Below are 21228 nucleotides of genomic sequence, written 5' to 3' on the forward strand. Positions count from 1 at the left end.
AATGCCCCTGTTTTTTTTTTTTTTTTTGTGGTTTTACATATATAACACCTAAAATTATTGAAAAAATATATATTTAACACCTAAACTTCTATATTTACAAATATACCGCATAAAACTCATCTTTTAATCAATTCTAACATTCCGTTTAAACCTTCCGTCAAAAATCACTATCAACGACTGTCTTCCCCATCAATGACATCCTTTCACGGTGAATATAAGTATCTCATTGCTTCAATGGAGTGATAGAATAGAAGGAAAAAAGAGATTTTAGATGGTATATTAGTAAATATAAAAGTTTAGGAGTTAAATATGTATTTTCAATAGTTTTAGATCTTATGTATGCAAAAATCCTTTTTTTTCATGTAAATATATTTAAAACATGGAAAAAAAATGCAATCAATATAATTTTATTTGTTTGCCTATCAAGAAATTAAGAAAAAAAAATAAAACTCACATAAATATTAAATTGATAAGCAATCATTTCCTTACTAACCTCTTAATATCCCATATATAAACTATAGCTTATTTAAATTTGATATATTTCAAACTATATAACATGGAATGATGATAGAATTTGTCATCCTATCATTTATTATGCTTTATGATACACTCATATAAATTATCATACCCATATCATGCCATTAATGTATAAAATAATCATTATTTTTGAATATAATTTTCATAAGTTATTGAATCATAATATATGTATTAAATGATAAGTATTTATTTTTCAAGCTGACTATCATACATGTGCGGTAAATATCATATTGGTTCTTTTATTCGTTATTTTTTTTGGGGCAAGTTATGTGGTTCAAGCGCGAGCAACAGTGTAGAATTCTCGTCCATCGACTGATGAGCCATAACGAAGATCCATTTATTCTTTATGTTATTATATGGCTATATAAGCTCAAGATTGAAATCATGGCTTAGTAAGCTTGACTCGGGAGCTTGTTAATGAGTCAAGCTCAAGCTGACTCACGAACTAACTTAATTCACTTGTGCCCCAGATTAGAGCAAATAAATAATAAAATTATATATATATATAAGAATCAAAACATTTTTACCTTTTTAGACTGTAAATAATATTTATATAACATATGGCAAGCCATTTTTTATTTTATTAGACAACACATGAAAATTTTTTTTTAGAAGAAAGCAAATTTATAGAAATGATAGAGGGGGCAATGAAAAGGCTTTAAGAACGAAGATGACGAGATGATGTTTTGAGGAGTTTGATTGGGTGTGACAAAATAAATGCTAAAGATTCATTTATTTATTATTATTATTTTTTATAGCCAATTCATATGTTAAATCTGATTTGTCATTTTTTTAAATGAAATATCGTATAAATTAATTTTTGTGGCAGTTGCAAAAAAGGGGCATGTAGGGTGGGGTAGGTTAGGAGAAATTATTACGAGCAGAGTCTAAATGAAAAAAGTGATTCCGATTTGCTGAATATTTATTGATTATTTGTAAATAATCAACAAATATTTAACAAATACTCCGTAAATACTCAAAGCTGGGCATTTACAAATACTCAGTAAATACTCATCAAATCGGAACGATTTTCCTTGTCTGATCTCCGCATGTAATAATTTGAGGCAGGGTAGAGGATTTGAGCCTCAAAATTGACCCAACTCTAATCAAACATGTTTAATAAACACTTAAAAAACTCCGACTCGAATGACCTAGACTGAACTCATTAACCTGTTTAGGTTTATAACTTAGATTTTTTTTATAACTTTAGGATATTTTATTAAAAAAAAATTACACCCCCAAGTAAAAAAAAACCAATATTAAACTAATCATTTTCAAATAAAAAATAAATTGAGCCCAACCCGTTTAATAAACAGATAAAAAACTTTAACCAACCCATTTATTAAATAAGTCAATCCAAACCCGAATTTTTTAGGTCAGAATTGAAATTGATTCAAGTTTATTTAAAAAAAAAAAAACACCCTAAACAGTAAACCCTAAAAAAAAAAAAATCAAAACCGGCCCTAAAAAAAAATTCAAAACCGGCCCGATGTTATCATACAGATTATCGTTTGCATAATATTTGACCTAAAGACCTTGCAGCAAATGCAGCTGTACTACACTAATTACAATAAGAAGATAAAGATGATGAATATCAATGAATCATGAAGAACAGATTCACAGCCCTACTTCATACAAAATAGAAGCCCAGTCAAATAATTCCTTAGTCAAATTAACAGATCAAAGCTTGCTACATAGATCAGGATCTCACCTCATATTCTCCTGCTTTAGTAGTAGCTCTGAAACCCTTGTAGAGACGAGCTGGCAAGTTCTTAATCTCCAGCTTATTTATCTGCAAGCCAGAGAGAGCCACACCAACAATTTTGAATCCCACACGAAAAACAGGGAACACATGCAATCGATCCAAGCCTGGCTCAAGAATAAGATTGCCTGAAAGATTTGGTGATTTATCCTTTGGAATTCTCCCAATGGACCAAAAGCAGGTCTGCATGTTGCAAATCATATTAGAGAGAATATAAATAAGAATAGCAAAAACTCATTTATAGTTGCAGTTAAGAGTGTAAATGAGTGGAGCGGGGCAGAAGCCTCTGCCCCCTAACTCGAGCTTGAGCTTGGCATTGTGCCTGACTGATTAATCAAGTTCAAATTTGAGCTTGAGCTCAATTCTATGAGTTCAAGTGGCTTATGAGATAACTCGTTTACTATACAACAACAACAACAACAACAACATCAAGCCTTTGTCCCACTGCGTGGAGTCGGCTACATGATTCTTTTTCTCCATTGTGTCCTGTTAAAAGTCAATTTCTCGTTTCAATCTAATAAAGAAAGATCAGTTCTAATATTTTTTAACCAAGTCTTTTTAGGTCTACCTCTACCTTTCTTAACATAAGCAAAATTTAATACCTCTATTTTTCTAATCGGGTCATCGGAAGGCTGTCATTTTATTTGACCAAACCATCTAGGCAACTCTCTCTAATCTTATCTACCACTGGAGCTAATCTTATCTAAGATAACTCATTTATTATGAGAGAAAAAAAAAGAGAGAGAAGGTGATTCCATTTAAATAGTTGTAATACAATGATTAAAATATAAGAAATTATAGAAAAAAAATAATAAGAAATCATATGTGATAAGTAATATATATAAATATAATTTTAATAATTTCATAATTAAACAAATTTGTTATTTTTAAACGATGGGCGAGTTGAGTCAAACATGGCTCAATATTGACCGGTTAACTCATTGAGCTTGGCTTATGAGTCGATTATCAAGTTGAGCTTGAGCAAAGTAACAAGTCGGCTTAACTCAATTACACCTCTACTGACAATGGATAGAAAAGAAATTTAAGAAATTGATATGATAATGGTGAGATCATTTGCAAACCTTATCAGCAAGGACATTTACTGTTCCATGGTTTGAGGAAACATCCACAGATTCCACACAGGAAGGGAGCTGAAACTGTACTGTTATGTTCTCGATAACTTTACCAGGATCATTGCGTATTCCCACTAACACACTAACTCGACAATGGCCAGAACTTGAAGAAAGCTGAGGTTTCACGTAGATTGGTATGTTTTTCAGCTTCTTGACCCTGAGCACTAGCATCAATTCATTTTGTATGATGGAGAAAGAACAAGAAAGAGGGAAAAACAAGCTTACATGGAGAATGTTTTACCAACCTGTAGCTTGCAAGTTTGAATTCTCCATCAGGAGGCACAAACGAGAGAATCTGTTCACCTTCCCATGGTCGAAACCGAACGCATGGATGAAACCTCACATCATTTAATATGCTAGGATTTGCAAATGATAGTGTCAGGTCAGGAAGACCAGGTAGGTGTGAATTAACGTGAACTTCGCCATATACTTCGCATTTCACCAGAACCCCTTCTCTGAAGAAGATAAATCAAGCACTTAACTCCTCATGACCTAGTGATTATCAGGAAAACCATAAAGCAAGGAAAGGAAAAATAATGGCACTTCATCAAAAAAATTACTCCAGGAATGACCATAACCATAATTTCGGAAGTTGTAGTAAAAAACTAACAACAGACTTGCTTAGAAAAAGGATCCAGCAACAAAGCAGTAAGAACTTGGCTTGAACTTTGAAAGCAATATAAAATTTTAGATATTACATGCTCATGTGGAACAGCAAATCAAACAGCAAAGCAATAAAATATTTTATCTACTTTTCTAACGGCTCATTACCTCTCAAAAGCCTCCAACATAAAAAAGAAACTGTAATAGGTATGATTTTGAGCCATAACACATATATCAAAGGATGAAAGGCTCTGTCTCAGTTTATTCCGAAGCAAATTTAGTATTTAAAGAAGAATCGGTACTTGACCATTTGGTAGGGAAGCAATTAACTTACTCTTCATTCCAAACACTACCCAGAAAAAATTCACAAACCTTAGTGAATTATGCATCATGGATGCTTAACAAAGCATACAGCACGTACGTACGTTCTGGACTCCCAAAATGTATCCGTTCTGGACTCTTCTTGAGCAAAAGCTAATTTTATCAGAGGATATAAAAAATGGTCTCAAACAACGTACGGTTTACTGCTTTATTGTATTTTCTTTCAGGAATCTAATTCTTAAACGTTATATTTGAACCATTTTGAGAAAAGTTATCTCCAAGTTCAAGCGTGAAGCTTGTCTATCATTTAATTCTTTCCCTCATCTCTAATTTCCCCCTTTTCTCCCTTTTTAATATTCGTTGAGAGCGCCATTGATTTCTTCTAGATTTTTCTTAGTACGTTATAGTCTGGCCTCTTTTTTATGCACAAAATCTCAAACTCAAGTATGACTTTCATGATCTTTAACTTCCCACCGATTAGTTTATATCAAAAGGCTCAGATCATACCATTGGAAATAGACTATCTAAGTATCTATTTTCTATTTTCATAGTGTTCGGAATTAACAGCTTCCTTTCTCATTAAATTTGCACATTCCTTTCATAAATTGATTGCATCAACTCTGCATTTCATGATAGATCTACATTAGGTATCCTAAAACCTAGAACATTCTACAGCAGTTTCTCATGCGCAATGCAACTTGTAATAACCGGTTTAACTGGACGGTTCAATTGAACCGGCCGGCCAACCCTTTTAATTTCGTGAAACAGAAGGGGCGGTTTTGCGAACAGAATGGAAGGGCGGAACAGTGCAGGCAGAACAAAACTCCTGCGAGGAGGAATTTGGAGATCTGTTTTGCCACTTTTAGCAATCAATCGTGTTGGAGGATAAGAATCTTCAACTCCTTATTGCTAAAGAAGCGGAGATTTGGGAGGAAACGACGATAAACTAGAAGAATGACTGAGAGGAAGAAAGAAAGAGGTTTGCTAAATTTTTCTTTCCTTTTCGTATAAATTATCTTGTTTTATTTCATCTAAAACTAGAGATACTTTTCATAGAGGAGAAGAAAGGAATTGAAGGCAAGGGGAAGGAATTTGGGAAAGAAGAAGGAATTAGACTTTGGAAATTCCTTCTTAAGGAAAGGTAAGTGATCAGTTTAAGAGTATGTTTCAATTCTTGTTCTTTTATTGATAAATAATGAGAAATATATTTTAAATTAGATTGGAAGAATGCAAGTGATATAGACCTTGGTTGGCGCTGGAGGAAGGAAGATTTGTCAGAAAGAAAGGAAATCTTGTGGAGTAAGGTTTGTATAAGAAAACAAATGCCTATTGATTCATTTAATTGATATTTCATATTAATTAAATTGTTCTATTCTTGTGAACAGTAAACGGCTTTCAAAACTGCACAAATATTGGAAGAAGAAATAAAGTGGATATTTTCATAATTTTATTTATTGTATTTTTTTCTATAAAATTTAAGAAGAAGAATGTTACATAAACATTTAAGAATCATGAATTGTTTTTATAATTACTACTTATGAAATAAGAAATGTATATACAAGTATCATATATGTAAAAGAAATTGTATATAAAAAAATGCATATAAGGAAAATATCAAGGATATAAAGCCTTTATACATGTATTGATATAGATATGTGAATCAAAAGTAGATATATGAATGAATGACATACAAGTAAATGAAAGAAAAAGAAAATAAAAATGAAAGGGAAAAAGATATGCATGCAAACTAAAGGAGTTCACCCCCGTATGATACTGGTTGGGGAAGCAAGGTAGAGTGTGCAAAACCAGTCTTCCTCATAGAAGAAGTGATGAGGTCATCGACAAGAGATTTCGGCGCGTCTATCAGAGACGACATCGGAGGTCGATGGCCATGATGGAGAGCCTCCACTATTGATTTTATTTACACTAGCATTTTATGTATTATGCACATTTATTTTTCTGTATTCCCATTTTACCCTTGAGGGTATTAGTTTGCTTTTGTAGCCCGGAGAGCATTTTAGACTTTTTTTGTATTTGTGTAATGTGGAGCCTATTTAAATGGCTCTTGTTTATTGTATGAGGATTATTGATTGATTAATAGAAAATTTTCTTTGGTTTGTTCTCTTTGTGAGTTCAAGAATATCTCTTGGTGAGTTCTTCACATGAGATCTCTTTGTAAGTTCTCCTAGTTTGTGCAACCAAGGATCTTTCCATCATCATCTCTCGCCATCGCCCACCCCAACATATTGGAAGCAGCCGACCCCTTTCCCCTCTCCACCCTAGCTGTCCCCCTTGAGCTCCACACACCAGTCGGCCATCCCAAAGCCCCCCACCGGCCGGCCACCTTGCCGCCGGCTTCCCCTCCACCACCCTTCCACCACCACATATTTCCAACGCATTCTCGTTGAAATTTGATTTTCAAATTTCAAATTATTTCCAAATTTGGACAATCCATTTTAGGAAAGTTTTAATTTTTGAAATCAATTTCACATCCATGAAATTAGATTCATGAAATAATAATTTCCTAGTCATCCTCCTAATTTGGAATCCTCCACCTCATCCCTAATCCTCCTCTCCCCTCATTGATGCCGCCGGCCCCCTTTATTGGGCCCCCTCTTAATTGCACAATTAATCCCTAATCCTATTTTGAAATTCAACTCCTAATTTCAAAATAATTCCCTCCGGTTTTACTTAAAACTGAAATTATTTCAGTTTTAAATTCAAACCCTCCCCCTCTAATCAAGCCGCCGGCTCCTATGAGCCTCCCCATTGGGAAAGTTTTAATCCCCTCCTTAATTTGGGGATTTCAAAATTAAATCTCAAATTTTCCCTCCCAAATTCCCTAAACTGAAATCAATTTCAGTTTTCTAACACTTAATCCCCTTTTACTCCTAAACCTACCGCCGGCCTCCTCCCTCAACATCCCGCCGGCCTCCCCTCTCCCCTTTTGGAGAATTCTTGGTGGCGACCACCCATTCTCCCCTCAATGATGCATGGAGGAACCCGAGTGGAATTTCGGGTTTGAGTACGAGAATCAAGGAAGAGTCAACATCCTCAGATCTCCCTTCTTCGACGTTGGCTTTGACTTCGACGACACCGTCGAAGAATATTTGGATCGGATACTTCCAACACTTGTGGATTCCATTGACGACCACTTCTCCGTCTACACGTGGATCATAAAAGGGCGTCGTCACGTGCCACCTCCACCTCCGCGCTCCTTTCCAACAACGACATTACTTGGTTCCTCCATCCTCGTGGAGACCTCAATACTAGTTTGGACGATCTTCCGCCACTCAACCTAGTTTCGTAGGAACGAGAGAAGATGCCTCAAGGTGAACAGCTCACTATTAATTGTTGGATTCCATGTGCTAGTTTTTAACTTTACTGTTTTCCTTTGCATTGGCTTAAATCGCCCGGTTACCTTTTTATTGTAATTCTTTTGCCTAAACAAAGTAGATATCTACGAATTCTTATATCCAATTTGGAATTGAAGCATGATATTATGAATGGTTGAGCTTTAATTAATTTTCTTTTCTTTAATCTAGTGTAACTCAACTCATGCATCACATCAAGAAGTTGTAGTGCCGGATCGGTTGAGCAGAGCAGACGAATTAATGTTCCTCACAGAAGTCAGAGCACGATCAAACAGAGCGGGAAAAACACAAACGAGTCGGAGAAAATAGAAATTAGGACTTCTATATAATTGGTGGGATACCAAGCCAACTGCTCTAATTTCGGGAATCAGAGGAGGCCCCTGTCCCATGCGCGCGGTCGAGTGGAGCAGGAGAACTACGAATGAGTCTTCCCTCACATAAGAAGTTGGAGCACGATCAAGCGGAACAAGCGAATCGTGAACGAGTCAAAGAAAATAGAAATTAGGCCTTCTATATAATTTGCGGGAGATCAAAATGGCAGGAGACCAAGCCAGTTGCAATAATTTTTGGGAATCCATGAGGGCACGTGCCCCCATGCCCCTGCCCCACGCACGCGGTCGAACAAAGTAGGCGAACTGCAGACGAGTCTTCCCTCACAAAAGAAGTCAGAGCACGATTGAGTGGAGCAAGCAAACTGCGAACAATTCAGAGAAAATAGAAATTATGGCTTTTATATAATTGGTGGCAGACCTAGTCAATTGCTCTAATTTCGGGAATCGGGATGGGAGTGGGGCACGTGAACACCTCCTCCCCCAAATTCCCGAAAATTAAATGTCTAGTAATATGAGATTAAATTGAGACCACTGAATTAGGAATCAATGTCTAGTAATATGAGATTAAAATAAATAAATAACATAATATTTATACCAATGAATATCAACATCACTAGACTTGTCCCAGCAATTTGAAGATGCTGAGGAAATATATCTAGCATCCAGAAATTGTGAATGGCAAACATACTAGTATTATGGATGAAATTGCCAAATCAGAAAAGGGAAATATGACAAAATACTAGAACACTCTGATCACCAGCTCAGTTACCAACACATGAAAAATATTAGAATGCACAAAACCAAATAATCTATGAATCATCCTATATATGCAGAGCGATTTTTTTTACCATCACCTGCTCAGAATTGCATCCAATTCCTCAATGAGATCAACATAAACTTCATTGCTTGAACTCTTTAGGTCAGACTTTCGCCATGGAACAGGTGAGGCTGTTGCATCTGGAAGTATGTTGCTTACATTGGAACTCTTACCAGTCACAACACTTAAAACTTTGCTAACAATATTTGGTGGGGCTATCATCTCCCTCAATATGTTTGGTACTGTTGTGAGAGGAAAACCATTGTCCATCATTTCATCCAAAAGCTGAAAGTTCGGAAATACATATTTGAATGTTCAGATGGCTCTGAATCATGAAGACGAAATTCTAAAAAACAGGACATTAAATTTCTCAGTATTTAAACCTTTTTACTCAATTAACAAAGTAGTATATATTTTTCATGTTCAACAAAGCATACAGCAAAAAACTTATAGAACCAATGGTTGAGGTTACAAATGGTTTAAATTCTATAGTTTTTTTCAAGAGTCTGTGAAGGTGTTGTCAGGCTGTGCCTCTGAGAGTACTCATACCATTTAATACTAGCAGTGAATATATCAAACTAACTTCTTGGTGATAGCTTTAAATAATATAAAAATTTCTCGAGTTTGCAGACTTCATTTTTATTCAGTGGTCTCAAAATCAGGTGGCATAATCATATAGACTTCATCTTCAAGATTCTAATTTAGAAAGTCATTTTTGACATCTAGTTGATGAAGGGTCCAATCTCAGTTGGTGGCAAAAGAAAGAATATAACCTACAGTAAATAAATCATAGCAATTTGTGCAAATGCTTCTTGATAATCAATTTCATATATTTGAGTAAAACCCTTCACAACTAGTCTAGCTTTATACCTTTCAACGATTGCATCAACCTTGCATTTGGTATTGAAATTCATTTACATAGCTTTATACCCATGGCGCATAGCGCACGGCGCGGCGCGTGCCATTTTGAACATGGCGCAAACTATATAAAAATTATAAAATAATAAGCATGAATATGAAATATTATTAAAAATGAAAGGCAACCATAACATATATAAGTTTGACTAAGTAACATCAAAATATCTCATAATTCAAATATTACAAACTTTTTTTTTTAAAGATCAAATAAAAATTTAATCTACTCTTCTTGGGAGTCATCATCATCAGCAAATGTTAAAAAAGCTTCATTATCTTCATCAACATAATATGCGGGCTGCCGGGGTCTAAGGGGGCGCTGCCCCCTGGCGGGGTTCGACCTGCCCGGTCAGGTCGTGGGGTCAAGGGGCAGCGCCCTTGCGAGGGTTTCCGGGGGCAGCGCCCCCGGAACAAAATTTATTTGTAAGGGTAATTTTGAAGTTCGTTAGTATGGAAAGATACCGAGCGGTACTGGGTGTGTACCTAGTTGTACCGAGCGGTACCGAAAGTGGTACCGAGCATTTACATAGCGGTACCGAGCGGTATCGAGCATGTACCTAGCGGTACCGAGCGTGTACCTAGCGGTACCGAGCGTATACCGCGCGGTACCGAGCATTTACATAGCGGTACCGAGCAGTATCGAGCATGTACTTAGCGGTACCGAGCGTGTACCTAGTGGTACCGTGCATGTACCTAGTGGTACCGAGCAAGTACATAGCGGTACCGAGCGGTATCCAGCATATATATAGCGGTACTGAGCATTTACTTAGCGGTACCGAGCATGTAGCCATGTACCTAGCGATACCGAGCATAGTCGTTTATCTTAAAATATAGATATATTTTTAAATATAAAAAAATATTCATAAGTATACTGAAATTTAAAAATAATTTGACGTGCTATTTTGCGTCGTGCGCAATGCGCCATAGCTCACATATGGCGCAAATAGCGCGCCTTATTTTAAACACATGCGCCTCGCCATGAACATGGCGCCGTAGGTGCGCCGTGCGCCATGGCGCGCGCTATTTTGCGCCATTGACAACTTTTAGGCAAGTTTACCTTTTACCCTATTAAGTAAACATTTATCTATTATCCAAACACTAAAAGAACTTTTAAAAAATGCATAAAAATCACCTAGATTCTTCTTGATGCAATGAATGTGTCATTCCACCCCTCAAAGGTGGAATATCAACTTCATTGGATCTTAGGACACGATAAGTAACATGTTTGCATCAAAACAAGCATTGGTTGCACTGAGTTTTTTACAACACTCTAAATATGAAATCATAAAAGTCAAATAAAATGTTTAAGTCACAAATAACTTAAAGTGAAACCATTTTTGAATTAAAAACTAAATTTCTTTCTATTTCACAACTGAAACAAAATACTCATTCATAGTGTGACATACCACACAAGCCAGCATACAATTAAATGCACAAATCCTAGGCATCACAAGATCAGGATTTTTTTTTTGCATATGGTTGAATGAGAGTGTGTGTGTAAATATATATGCTATTTTATAAAGGTGGTCATGTCCCCTATCAATAGGGGGTAATAATTCAATCATAATTATCTAATACTGTTTGCTTGCATGTGTTGCATAACCCCTCCCCCCACCCCCAAAAAGGCATGACAATAGAGTATAAGCTAGGCTTGGCACTTTCAGTGCTAGGTATGTTGAATCCTGTTTTGTTTGGTGGATGATATCGGGCCATACTTCGTGCTACGTGTGAACTAAGGGCCTTTGGGGAGAATGTAATGAGGTTTGAGTATGAGAGGAGAAGAAGGAAGGTGAGCCCGAGATAGATATGAATTTAGACAAAATCTTTATTATCTAAGTAAGATATACAAAAGTAATCAAAGTGAGAGCTCTACACTATGGAGCTTGAGCGGAAAAGGAAAAATGATACAATATTTTGGGGATCCAATCATGCATTTTCAGGTGTGATCTCCCTTGATTTTTTTTTTACATCGAACTTGAAAAAATGGACAACAATCTCTCTCATTCTTCTCCCTATTGTTCTTTGTTCTTTTGAATGTGTAGGAGGAAAATCCTTTTCTTTCTTCATCCCTCCTCCCCCTTTTATATGGTTTAGAAGGATGTAGAAATTATGTCTTGGATATGGGAACTATTCTATCAATCTTTTATTGTAAGTCACCTGTTGGTGCCGAATAGAATGACAATTGAGAAGGGCGAGCCGAGTATGGTCAGGTAATGATCTAGGGTCGCTTGCTGCATGAGGAAGGATGAGTGGCGTCTGGATGTAGTCTTCGACTTGACGTGAGAGAGATCGTTAAAGAGGCGATTAGTGTTGTTGGTTGTTTGATATATCTCACATGGAAGACTTAATTCTGACTTAGATGGATAAAGATTTGTTTGACTAAGAGAGAATTTTGAGGTTGCTCTCGTCCAATGGGCCGGCACTAGTTCGTCGTGCTCTAGTGTTAGGCTCCTTCCAGCTTCTGAGCGAGTCCCTCAAATGAACTATTCCGAGAGAGAGAAGTGAGTCCTCCTTCCGCTCTACCTGAACATAACTTGCAAGACACTTGCAAACAGGTACCTGCACAGGTAGCCATATAATACAACTATATTAGTGATGAACCAAAAGATGCCCTGAATGCATCAAAAGCCATAGTTTGAAGACCCACAAGCCGAACCTGTAAATTGTAATAGGGGTGCATAAGACAAACAACTCATTTGTCATTTCATTACGATAATTTGGCCTATATACTTTACTTTATTATGGTTGATTTTATACATGCACATAATATGGCACATGTTCAGGCCACTCAAGCAAAACAAGTAAAGAAATCTAGAAATAAATATGCATTTCTAATGCACACTTAAGTAATAAAAAAAATCAATCAGAGGACAACATTGATTTTCAGCATTTGCATACTCATATGATCATACATAGCCTAGTAAGTCACATGTAAAAGCCCACACATAAAAACTAGATAAAAAAATGCACGGTAAGTCGACGCATTTGCATGCTCATATGATTAGGCATCTTGGCTTAAATGACCAAATTATAAGCATTATCTTCATAATTAAAAACAATTTTACCTATCTTAGATATGTATTAAGACCATGCTTTATAATTTTAAAAGCGCTTGGGTGAATTAGCTGACAGTCCTTTCCAAGTAAGATTGTAAATCCATAATCAGGCTAGCTTAACACCTAGTGGAGTTTTAAGTTTGTAAATCCCTTGCATTTAGCTAGATATGGGTTGAAATTACTATCTACCAGTAGTTCTCACCTTAGATCTAGAGTTCGAGTATGATGTTCATTTTAGTTACATCATAAGCATCATCTTCCTAGGCATTTCTTCCAACCCATGATGTTGGAATATAAACCCCAATTTTTTAAACCAAGTTGATCACTTAAACCTAAATCTAATTTTTAAATGTAAAGTCCAATATATAATAGTTTGAATACCTCTAAGTTTATCAGAATCTCGTACTCCTACCTCTTCCTCCTTTGTCTTCTATTTCAAAATTAATTTCAAGTTGAACTGATCTCCCTTGGAATTCTTGAAGATCAAATCTTTGACAAGAATTTCTTAAAAGTAAATTATAAAAATTGTTGGTCAATATTTTGATGAAATAATATAAATTATTTTTTAATTAAAAGTGTTCTTAAGTGACAAATGTTTATGATATAACTAACCATAAGAGCTTTCCCTTATAGGGATCGGGGAACCTATACCTCAAAATAAAATAAACTCAGCTCGATTCAATACATTAAGTAGAGGAAAATCTTTGATAAAATAAAAAAAAATGTAAATTTTGTTATTAAGTCCATAGTGAAATAATATTTTTTATCTTTCGAGATAATATATTATTTTCTATGTAGTACTCGATTACAAAATATTCCCGTTTGTTGAGGATGACGAATTCCACCAACAGAGAATAATTATTTTGTGGCATCTCAAAAAATTTTAGCAGTCTAATAAAACATGACATTTTCACCAATTTTATTTTTAATTGTGTTAAATAAACTAATACATTACAATAATGTTTTTTGTGTATCTCCATATTTTAAAAATTGGGTCTTCTTTTTGAGGAAGAATGGTAGAACTAGTGAAGTAATCATCTTTCTCTTCACCACTAATGAACAATCATAAATGACTGGGTCCATATGAGGTATTTTTGCTCATTCAACTTGTGCCTAATAACCAGAGGATTTGATAAGCTTTGATACTACCGAGGTTACCATGAGTAATAGATTCAAGCTATGTTGCACCGATACGGATACGGGACACGCCAATTCTTAAAAATACAGGATACGGATACGGCGCGGATACGACATTATAATATATAAATAATATATAAAAATTAAGAAAGTAATCAAAGTATAATATTTGAAATGACAAAAAAATTGAAATAAAAGTAAGCATTAAACATTTAAATGTCTAGTACATCAACAAAAACAAGAAGATAAATTGTACAGCACATGAAATTTCAACTATTCAATAGAAGGAATGATAGGATTAGCTTCTTCAGTGGTTTGTCTTTGAGTTTCTATATCATCTTCAATAAATATCATAGCTTCTAATTCAGGCTCATCAAGTGAAAGATTAGCAATTTCTAATATTCTCATATCCTCAAGAGATTCAAATCCATCTCCATCAACATCCCACATCATGTTGTCTCCTTCCATATAAGTTGGAGTTTTCCTTGAGAGAAGCCGAAGGTTTGTATGCTCAGCTTCACTGATTTTTCTTTGTAATTCAGATTAGTATCCGTATCCGACACGTGTCCGATACAGCACGCCTCGTAAATAGGAGTATCCGTGCAACATAGGATTCAAGGTTGGAGATGACGTTGGAAAAGTTCCTATTGAAAGCCATTCCATGAAGGATGCACTAGGAGAGTAAATAAGAATCAAGAGGAATAGAAAAGCCAAAATAATGGGGCTAATATCATATTAAAAAATATAAAAAAAAAGTAATTAAGTAAGAGACTCTATTTTCTTATTCAAATGAAAAGTATCAAGTGCAGTTTATATTAAGAATACAAGAACACAAGGAAAGGCGACTAAATAAAAAATAAAAGAGAAATAGGAAACACATTGTTGTCCATTTTATGGAAGTCAAGTAACAAGGAATTTAGGAACTTGTGGTTGGTCTTCCTAGCTGCACTGGACGGCGAGCTGTGGTTGATCCACGTATGGACAACAATTGGAATTTCAAAAATCAAGGGCCAAATTTAGTGCAGGTTTGATGTCCACGTCCAATGCAGATTCAAGAATTAATTCTTGATTGCCAACAACTATATATTTTCCTTCTTGATTGATGTTTTCCCTTCACATTCTTCCAAAATTGGTTGTTGATTTCTAGTAGCCATAACTCCTTTCAATTTTGAAGCAAGATTGTTATCCCTCGCCTGATTTTGGCTTGAACTTTTATAATGTATATACTAACAAAATTGTAGATGCTCCAAAAGCAAATTGAGAGTTAATAAATAACATGATGCAGGACTAAGCAGAATAAGTCATGCAAATAGAGATTTAAGCTAAGAGAATATCAAAGACAGCAACATAAACTTCATAAAACATTATGAACAATAAGAAAATTTGAGCTATTAGATCATGTGATAGTAAAAGAAACTAATAAGCAAAGGCTAAACAATAACAAAGGTGAATCAGTTTAGACTAGCTTACATGGGTTGGCACAAGTCTAACATTTAATTAAGGGACCAGTCACCAGAGTTTCTGTTTGCTCAAATTTAAGTAGAACTTGGTGGATTAATCAACACATATGAGATGATGCTACTATAGATGAAATGAGAAAACCCATATTTAGTTAGATGAAGACAAGGGGGAGTTTGATACTTAGCTCATAAATGGGAAGAATAGAATCCTTGATGAAGTTACGGCTAGTTCCTCCTTGGCTTGCCCTTGAAACCCTTGCTCTTTGTTGAATCAATGTCCTTGTTGCATTAGTAGAAGCTAAGTTTCCTTGGAGAGGTAAAATAGTGAGGGAAAAGAAAGTTTCAGCTATATGAGGATTTGGAAGTGGAAAGCTCTCGGTTTTGGGGTTTGGAAGGGTGAACTAGGCCGATAGCATGGGGAGGAGGGGAGAGATGATTTGGCTGATTTTAATGGCTTGAAAAGGGAGAATTCAACTTGGGAAGTGAAAAGGTGGGGGTTGGCTACTTGGGGAAGAGAAATGGCTGACGTGGTTTGCTTGGGAAAGGAAAAAGTCAGCTTGGGAGGTGAAGAGGTGGGGCTGGTTGCTTGGGGAAGAGAGAGGGCAGATGTGGCTTTCTTGGGAAGGGAAGTAGTTGGCTTGGGAAAGGGAAAAGTTAGCTTAAGAGGTGAAGATGTGGGGTTGGTTGCTTGAGAAGAGAGAGGGCTGATGTGGCTTCCTTGGGAAGGGAAAAAGTTAAAGTGGTTGTGGATCTCCAAATGTCACAATTAATTGAGATAAATGCTCAATTAATGTGAATTAATTGCATAATTTGGGAAGCCCAAGGGTCAACGGTGTTGGGGAGAAGGTGGAGGCGAATAGAGAGGAAGGGAGGGAGGTGGTTGCTAGTTGAGGGCAGTAGGTTGTTGTAGCTGGGGGTGTTGTTTGGGCGGCTAGGGAAGAAGAAAAAAAAATTATGGAGGGAAAATGATATCAACCAAGAGCCCGCACACTGTTGGGTATTTCTTTGCCTTTCTCCAAAAGACTTCACACACAAACTCAACTCACAAACAGAAGAAAAAGTATATAACCAGAATTTTATATCAAAATATTCATCATCCATACAAAAGAACAATGAGTCATATATATAGGCACAAAAAATATGAAAGGATAAAAGACAAGAAGGTCCTTGGTCAAACAACATAAACGCTCCCTCAAGTGAGGATAAAATTGAAATAAAATAAATAACACCACATAAATCTCCTACAACACATGAAAAATAAAAATATAAAGACTCAATCAAGGTCGTAGATCTCCGGCCTCTACGGTGATAAATCCTCCAAGCTCTGATGTCCCCATCATAACATGAAATGAAATTAACAAAAATAAATAAATAAATATATGAGCACAAGTAAGAAGTATAGAGCCATTTAAGGATCTGAAAACCAGTGGCAGTAAAGAGCCATTTAAGGGTATCAGTTGACCTAATTGAAGCTGCAGGCTACCAATGCAAAGTGGTGGAGCTACAGGAATTTGTCTTGCATCAAGAAACATGCCCAAATTAGTTTCAAATCAATTTTTTCGGCTGCAAGATAGTACCTTGATCCAAGAAAAAACATCAAATTAGGTTCTCAGCAGTCTTCTCATTTGACAGCATTTCTCGAAGAATAATTGATCCACCAAGTTTTCTTTAAATTAAATTGCAGGATTGCTGGAATTTCTAGCAAGCCTGAATATCAAGATTCAAGAGAAAAGCAGCAGCTTAGACTGAGCATTGGGAGACAATCTTCTGGGTTTTAGCATCCAAGGAATTAGGAAAAACTGAATCGTAATTTTTTCCCGAACAACTTGTAGTTTGTTTCCAGCCTCCTTGCAGTCCACGGCCAATGCAGGAATCTTCGGGAGCTGTCAATACTTAACAGGGATGACTAAAAAGGCTTAATGGGGGTTACCCATTGAATGAAGGAGGTCGGAGAGCAGGTGCAGAGTAGTTGAAGATCATCCCAGCAGCAAACAGAGGAAGAGTGTTCGCATATCCAGAACAGGGAAAAGCTATTTTTTGCACTTCATACCTTCCAAACTACAACAAGGAAGGTGGACCAGCAATTGAAAAACAATTTATTCCGAGCAGGGATTTCCTTACAGTAGTGATTCTTGTCAGGAAAAGGTTCTTCTGTTTGTTCTATTTTTTCTAAAGCAAGTACTTGTAATCGTTTCTTGCTTAACTCTCATAGAGTTCATGATAATATCCATTCTTCTAAAAGTTTACTAGCCTTTTTTAATCACTACCCATCTTAGTTAAACCTATATCGAAAGTAATAAAGGAATATGCATTCATAACATCAAATCAACATTTCTTCATACGGAAAAGCATGAGATCAAGCGATAAAAAAAAAACTACAAATTTCATGAAAGAGATACAATTGTAGATATCTCATAAGTTCAATCTTCTGTACAGTGTTATATAGTGTTAGCCAACTCGTAGATACGGCACCTTGAAAATAAAATTAAAATATAATAAAGCCAAAAAAACTGTTGAATGAATGAATTTTTGTATAATAGGATGGTTTAATTTATTATTAAAAGTCAAGATAATAATAAAAAGGAGAAACGAAATAGTTCATCTTAAATTAGTTGGGGGAAATACCTCATAAACAATTATGAAATTATCTTTTATCAAGTCCTCATTTAATCCTCCAAGGTAGCCAGTCAAAACATCAGCCACTCTACAGAGAAACTACACCACCAAGAATAACAGAGAGTTAGAATATAAATACCATCAAATTTGTTGTTGTTGTTGTTGTTGTTGTTGTTGTTGTTGTTGTTGTTGTTGTTGTTGTTGTTGTTGTTGTTGTTGTTGTTGTTGTTGTTGTTGTTGTTGTTGTTGTTGTTGTTGTTGGAGATGAATGATACTGAGGCCTTCAAAATTAAAGTTGTTCCATTTATTAACTTAAGCTGCATGATAAATGAAACCACCAAAACAAGAATGCATGACATTGAATCCTCCAAGATATACAACACAATAACATCAAGCCTTTGTCACGCTTCGTGGGGTCGGCTACATGAATCCTTTTTCACCATTGTATCTTGTTAAAAGTCAAATTCACGTTTAAATCTAATAAAGAAATATCATTTCTAATATTTTCTAACCAAGCCATTTTAGGTCTACATCTACATTTCTTAACATAAGTCAAATCTAATACCTCTATTTTCCCAACCGAGTCATCAGAAGGCCACCGTTTTATGTGACCAAACCATCTAAGGTGACTCTCTCTAATCTTATTTTCCAGTGGAGCTACTCCAACCTTTTCACACATATATGCTCATTTCATATCCTATCTCTAAGGCTAAAGCCATTAAATCCAAGTTATAGAACCTATAAAATTCTGAGGTTTATTCAAACTTATCACAACTATTCAAAGTTAGCTTTGTACGGCTATGATGATACATGCCAGAGAAAATTTAAGAACTTGCCTTCTCTGCTCCCCTTTCAAATTTCAACTGAAATAATACACGAAAAATCTATACCCTAACATCATTATTTGAGCAAATAAAAGGTATCATTCCATGCAACAACAAGCAACAAGACAACAAACCTCGATTCCCATCAGAGGAGGCATCTCCACCTGCGTGCAAGCCAAGAAAGTTATCCCCTCCCGGAATATTTGGAATATATAATGCGTCGGAGACGCAATTACCGGCAATATCTGAAAATTTTTCCCACCAAAAGACAACAAAAGGAATGATTTGCGAGTTGCAAAATACTTTTCTGCAAAACATCGAATCGTATGGAAAAACCCTAGCAATCAAAAAACCTTGGTCGAATCCCCTCCTTGGGAAATAACGTAGTCCCGATTATTCTGGTGCCGTGAGCACATTTAGCACATTTAGCTTAGCTATTAATTATTCAGCGAATTTCTGGTGCCGTGAGCACAAGGGAGACATAAGGGTCAGAATCCGTAGTGATTCTGTTTAGTTTAGCTTAGCTATTAATTAAATATCTGATATCCGCTATTATCTGATTCTGATTTCTGTATCTGTTCTGTTGATACGAAATGTCCAAAAAAAAAAATAGAGATGAAAAACATCTCAGAAAGAGAAGACTAAACACAACTCTCCTTGGCCTATTGGTTGAGAGCTTTGGCTTCCAACTAAGAGGTTCAGGGTTCGAGTCTATGTGTATGCGTTGTGTGTGTGAGTTTGCCTTAAATGACCTAAATGTCCCAAAAAAAAAAAAAAAAAAAAAAAAAAAAGAGAAGACTAACTTTAAAGAACCACTGCTCCGCCACATTTGGAAATGAAGCCAGCTCATGATTATACGAAATATTCAATTTGTTTTTAAGAAGGCATACTTGATACTTCTCAATGGCTTCATTAGTAACACCAATGTATCACTTATGCTAAGATTGTTGAGCATGAGATGTAAATTATTAGTGATATGCATTACTTCGAGGGAGATTTGATTGGGGCAATTTTTAATTGTTAAGTGTCTTAATATTTTTTAAGTGTTGTGACAAATATTTTCGGACTTCTCGAGCTTCGACGTCCGAAAATAGGGGGGCAACGGATACGTACTCCAAAAATTATATTGATCGGGCACAAATCTCGAGGTAAAAGCTAGTTGGAAACTTCAAAAATTAATTTTGGGAGCACCCAAACTCCGATTTTAGCGAGCTGACAGTCAAACTGAGCGTCTCGGAAATACGAACCCAACGACACCAAATTCAACTCAATTCGAGTCCAAATGAGTCCGAATCAAGGACCCGATGCGCTGTTGGAAGGTTCAAACCACAATTTGAGTTACCAAACGGTCTCCGATTTTGACGAGCTTACACTTGAATCGAACGGATCGACGAGACGAATCCAACGAGCCCAAGATCTCTGAATTACGGCATCATTAAGGCCTCCAAATGTCCAACGAACGGTGCACGATCAAAGGGTTCAATATCGGCCGTCCATTCAAACCACTCCCTATTCGCCCGTGATCTCACACATATTTACAAGCCATGCCTCTCCAGAAAAACTATAAATAGAGGCCTCATTCTACACAAAGGGGACTCAAGTGAAGAGAGAGAAGAAGAAGAGGAGAAAGGGGAAAAGGAGAATCCTCTCCTCCTCGACCACCGTCGGAGTTCGTCCTGCCTCCCCCGAACACGTCGGGATTTTGCGTGATATTCGGGAGAACGCAGAAATTCTGCCCAACTTCCACGTGATGCTGAAATTCTTTTCAATTTACAACAGAGTTCCCTCCTAACGCCGAAACTCCGCCCAAGTGAAGCCGAAACTCTCCTCTACCACCAACAGACGTCGGACTTCTACTCGGCGTCGGACCTTCACTCTTCGCCAAGTTTCTACCCAACGCCGGACTTCTACCGGTTATTGGACTTCGCTGGACGTCTATGCAAAGATGCATTTCTTTCAATTGTTGGACTTCTACCCGACGCTATCCTTCTGATCTTCGTCGTCAGACTACAGTCCTTCCGACCTCTGTCGCCTGTCGACTACGGTCCTCCTGACCTATGTCGCCTGCCGACTACAGTCTTTCCGACCTCCGTCGCCCGCCGACTACGGTCCTCCTAGCTTACGTCGCTCGTCGACTACAGTCCTTCCGACCTCCATCGTCAGCTGACTACGGTCCTCCTGACTTCCGTCGCCCGCCGACTACAGCCATTTCAACGAAGCGAATACGTCAATAGTAACTCTTTATATTTATATCATGTAATGTACTATATAAGATGTGCATCAAGCTAAGGCCTTCTCCCAAGGAAGGGTCTCATTTGTAATCGACTGCAAATATTAGTGG

General features: G+C 36.5%; 1 protein-coding gene across 1 annotated transcript; it reads right to left on the reverse strand.

Moving 5' to 3' along the window:
• Positions 1–2007: 2007 nt before the first annotated feature.
• Positions 2008–19274, reverse strand: LOC110103326 (AP-3 complex subunit mu). Its single transcript, XM_028693395.1, has 7 exons — positions 19241–19274; positions 19022–19132; positions 18073–18162; positions 8917–9164; positions 3678–3887; positions 3382–3589; positions 2008–2482 (listed from the first exon to the last, which is right to left on the reverse strand). Exons 2-7 carry the CDS (start codon positions 19043–19045, stop codon positions 2237–2239), a joined length of 1026 nt encoding a protein of 341 aa, XP_028549228.1. The 5' UTR covers positions 19046–19132; positions 19241–19274; the 3' UTR covers positions 2008–2236.
• Positions 19275–21228: the final 1954 nt, after the last annotated feature.

Source organism: Dendrobium catenatum, unplaced genomic scaffold, assembly GCF_001605985.2.
Source record: "Dendrobium catenatum unplaced genomic scaffold, ASM160598v2 fragScaff_scaffold_266, whole genome shotgun sequence".
NCBI classification, from domain to species: Eukaryota; Viridiplantae; Streptophyta; class Magnoliopsida; order Asparagales; family Orchidaceae; genus Dendrobium; species Dendrobium catenatum.

Excerpts from the sequence above, each read along its gene's own strand:
- LOC110103326 (XM_028693395.1), bottom strand. The coding sequence starts at position 19,045 with ATGCCTCCTCTGATGGGAATCGAG. Across the intron at positions 3,888-8,916 it reads TTGGATGCAATTCTGAGCAG|AGAAGGGGTTCTGGTGAAAT; the intron begins GTGATGGTAAAA and ends TATCTTCTTCAG. Across the intron at positions 2,483-3,381 it reads TAAATGTCCTTGCTGATAAG|ACCTGCTTTTGGTCCATTGG; the intron begins GTTTGCAAATGA and ends TGCAACATGCAG.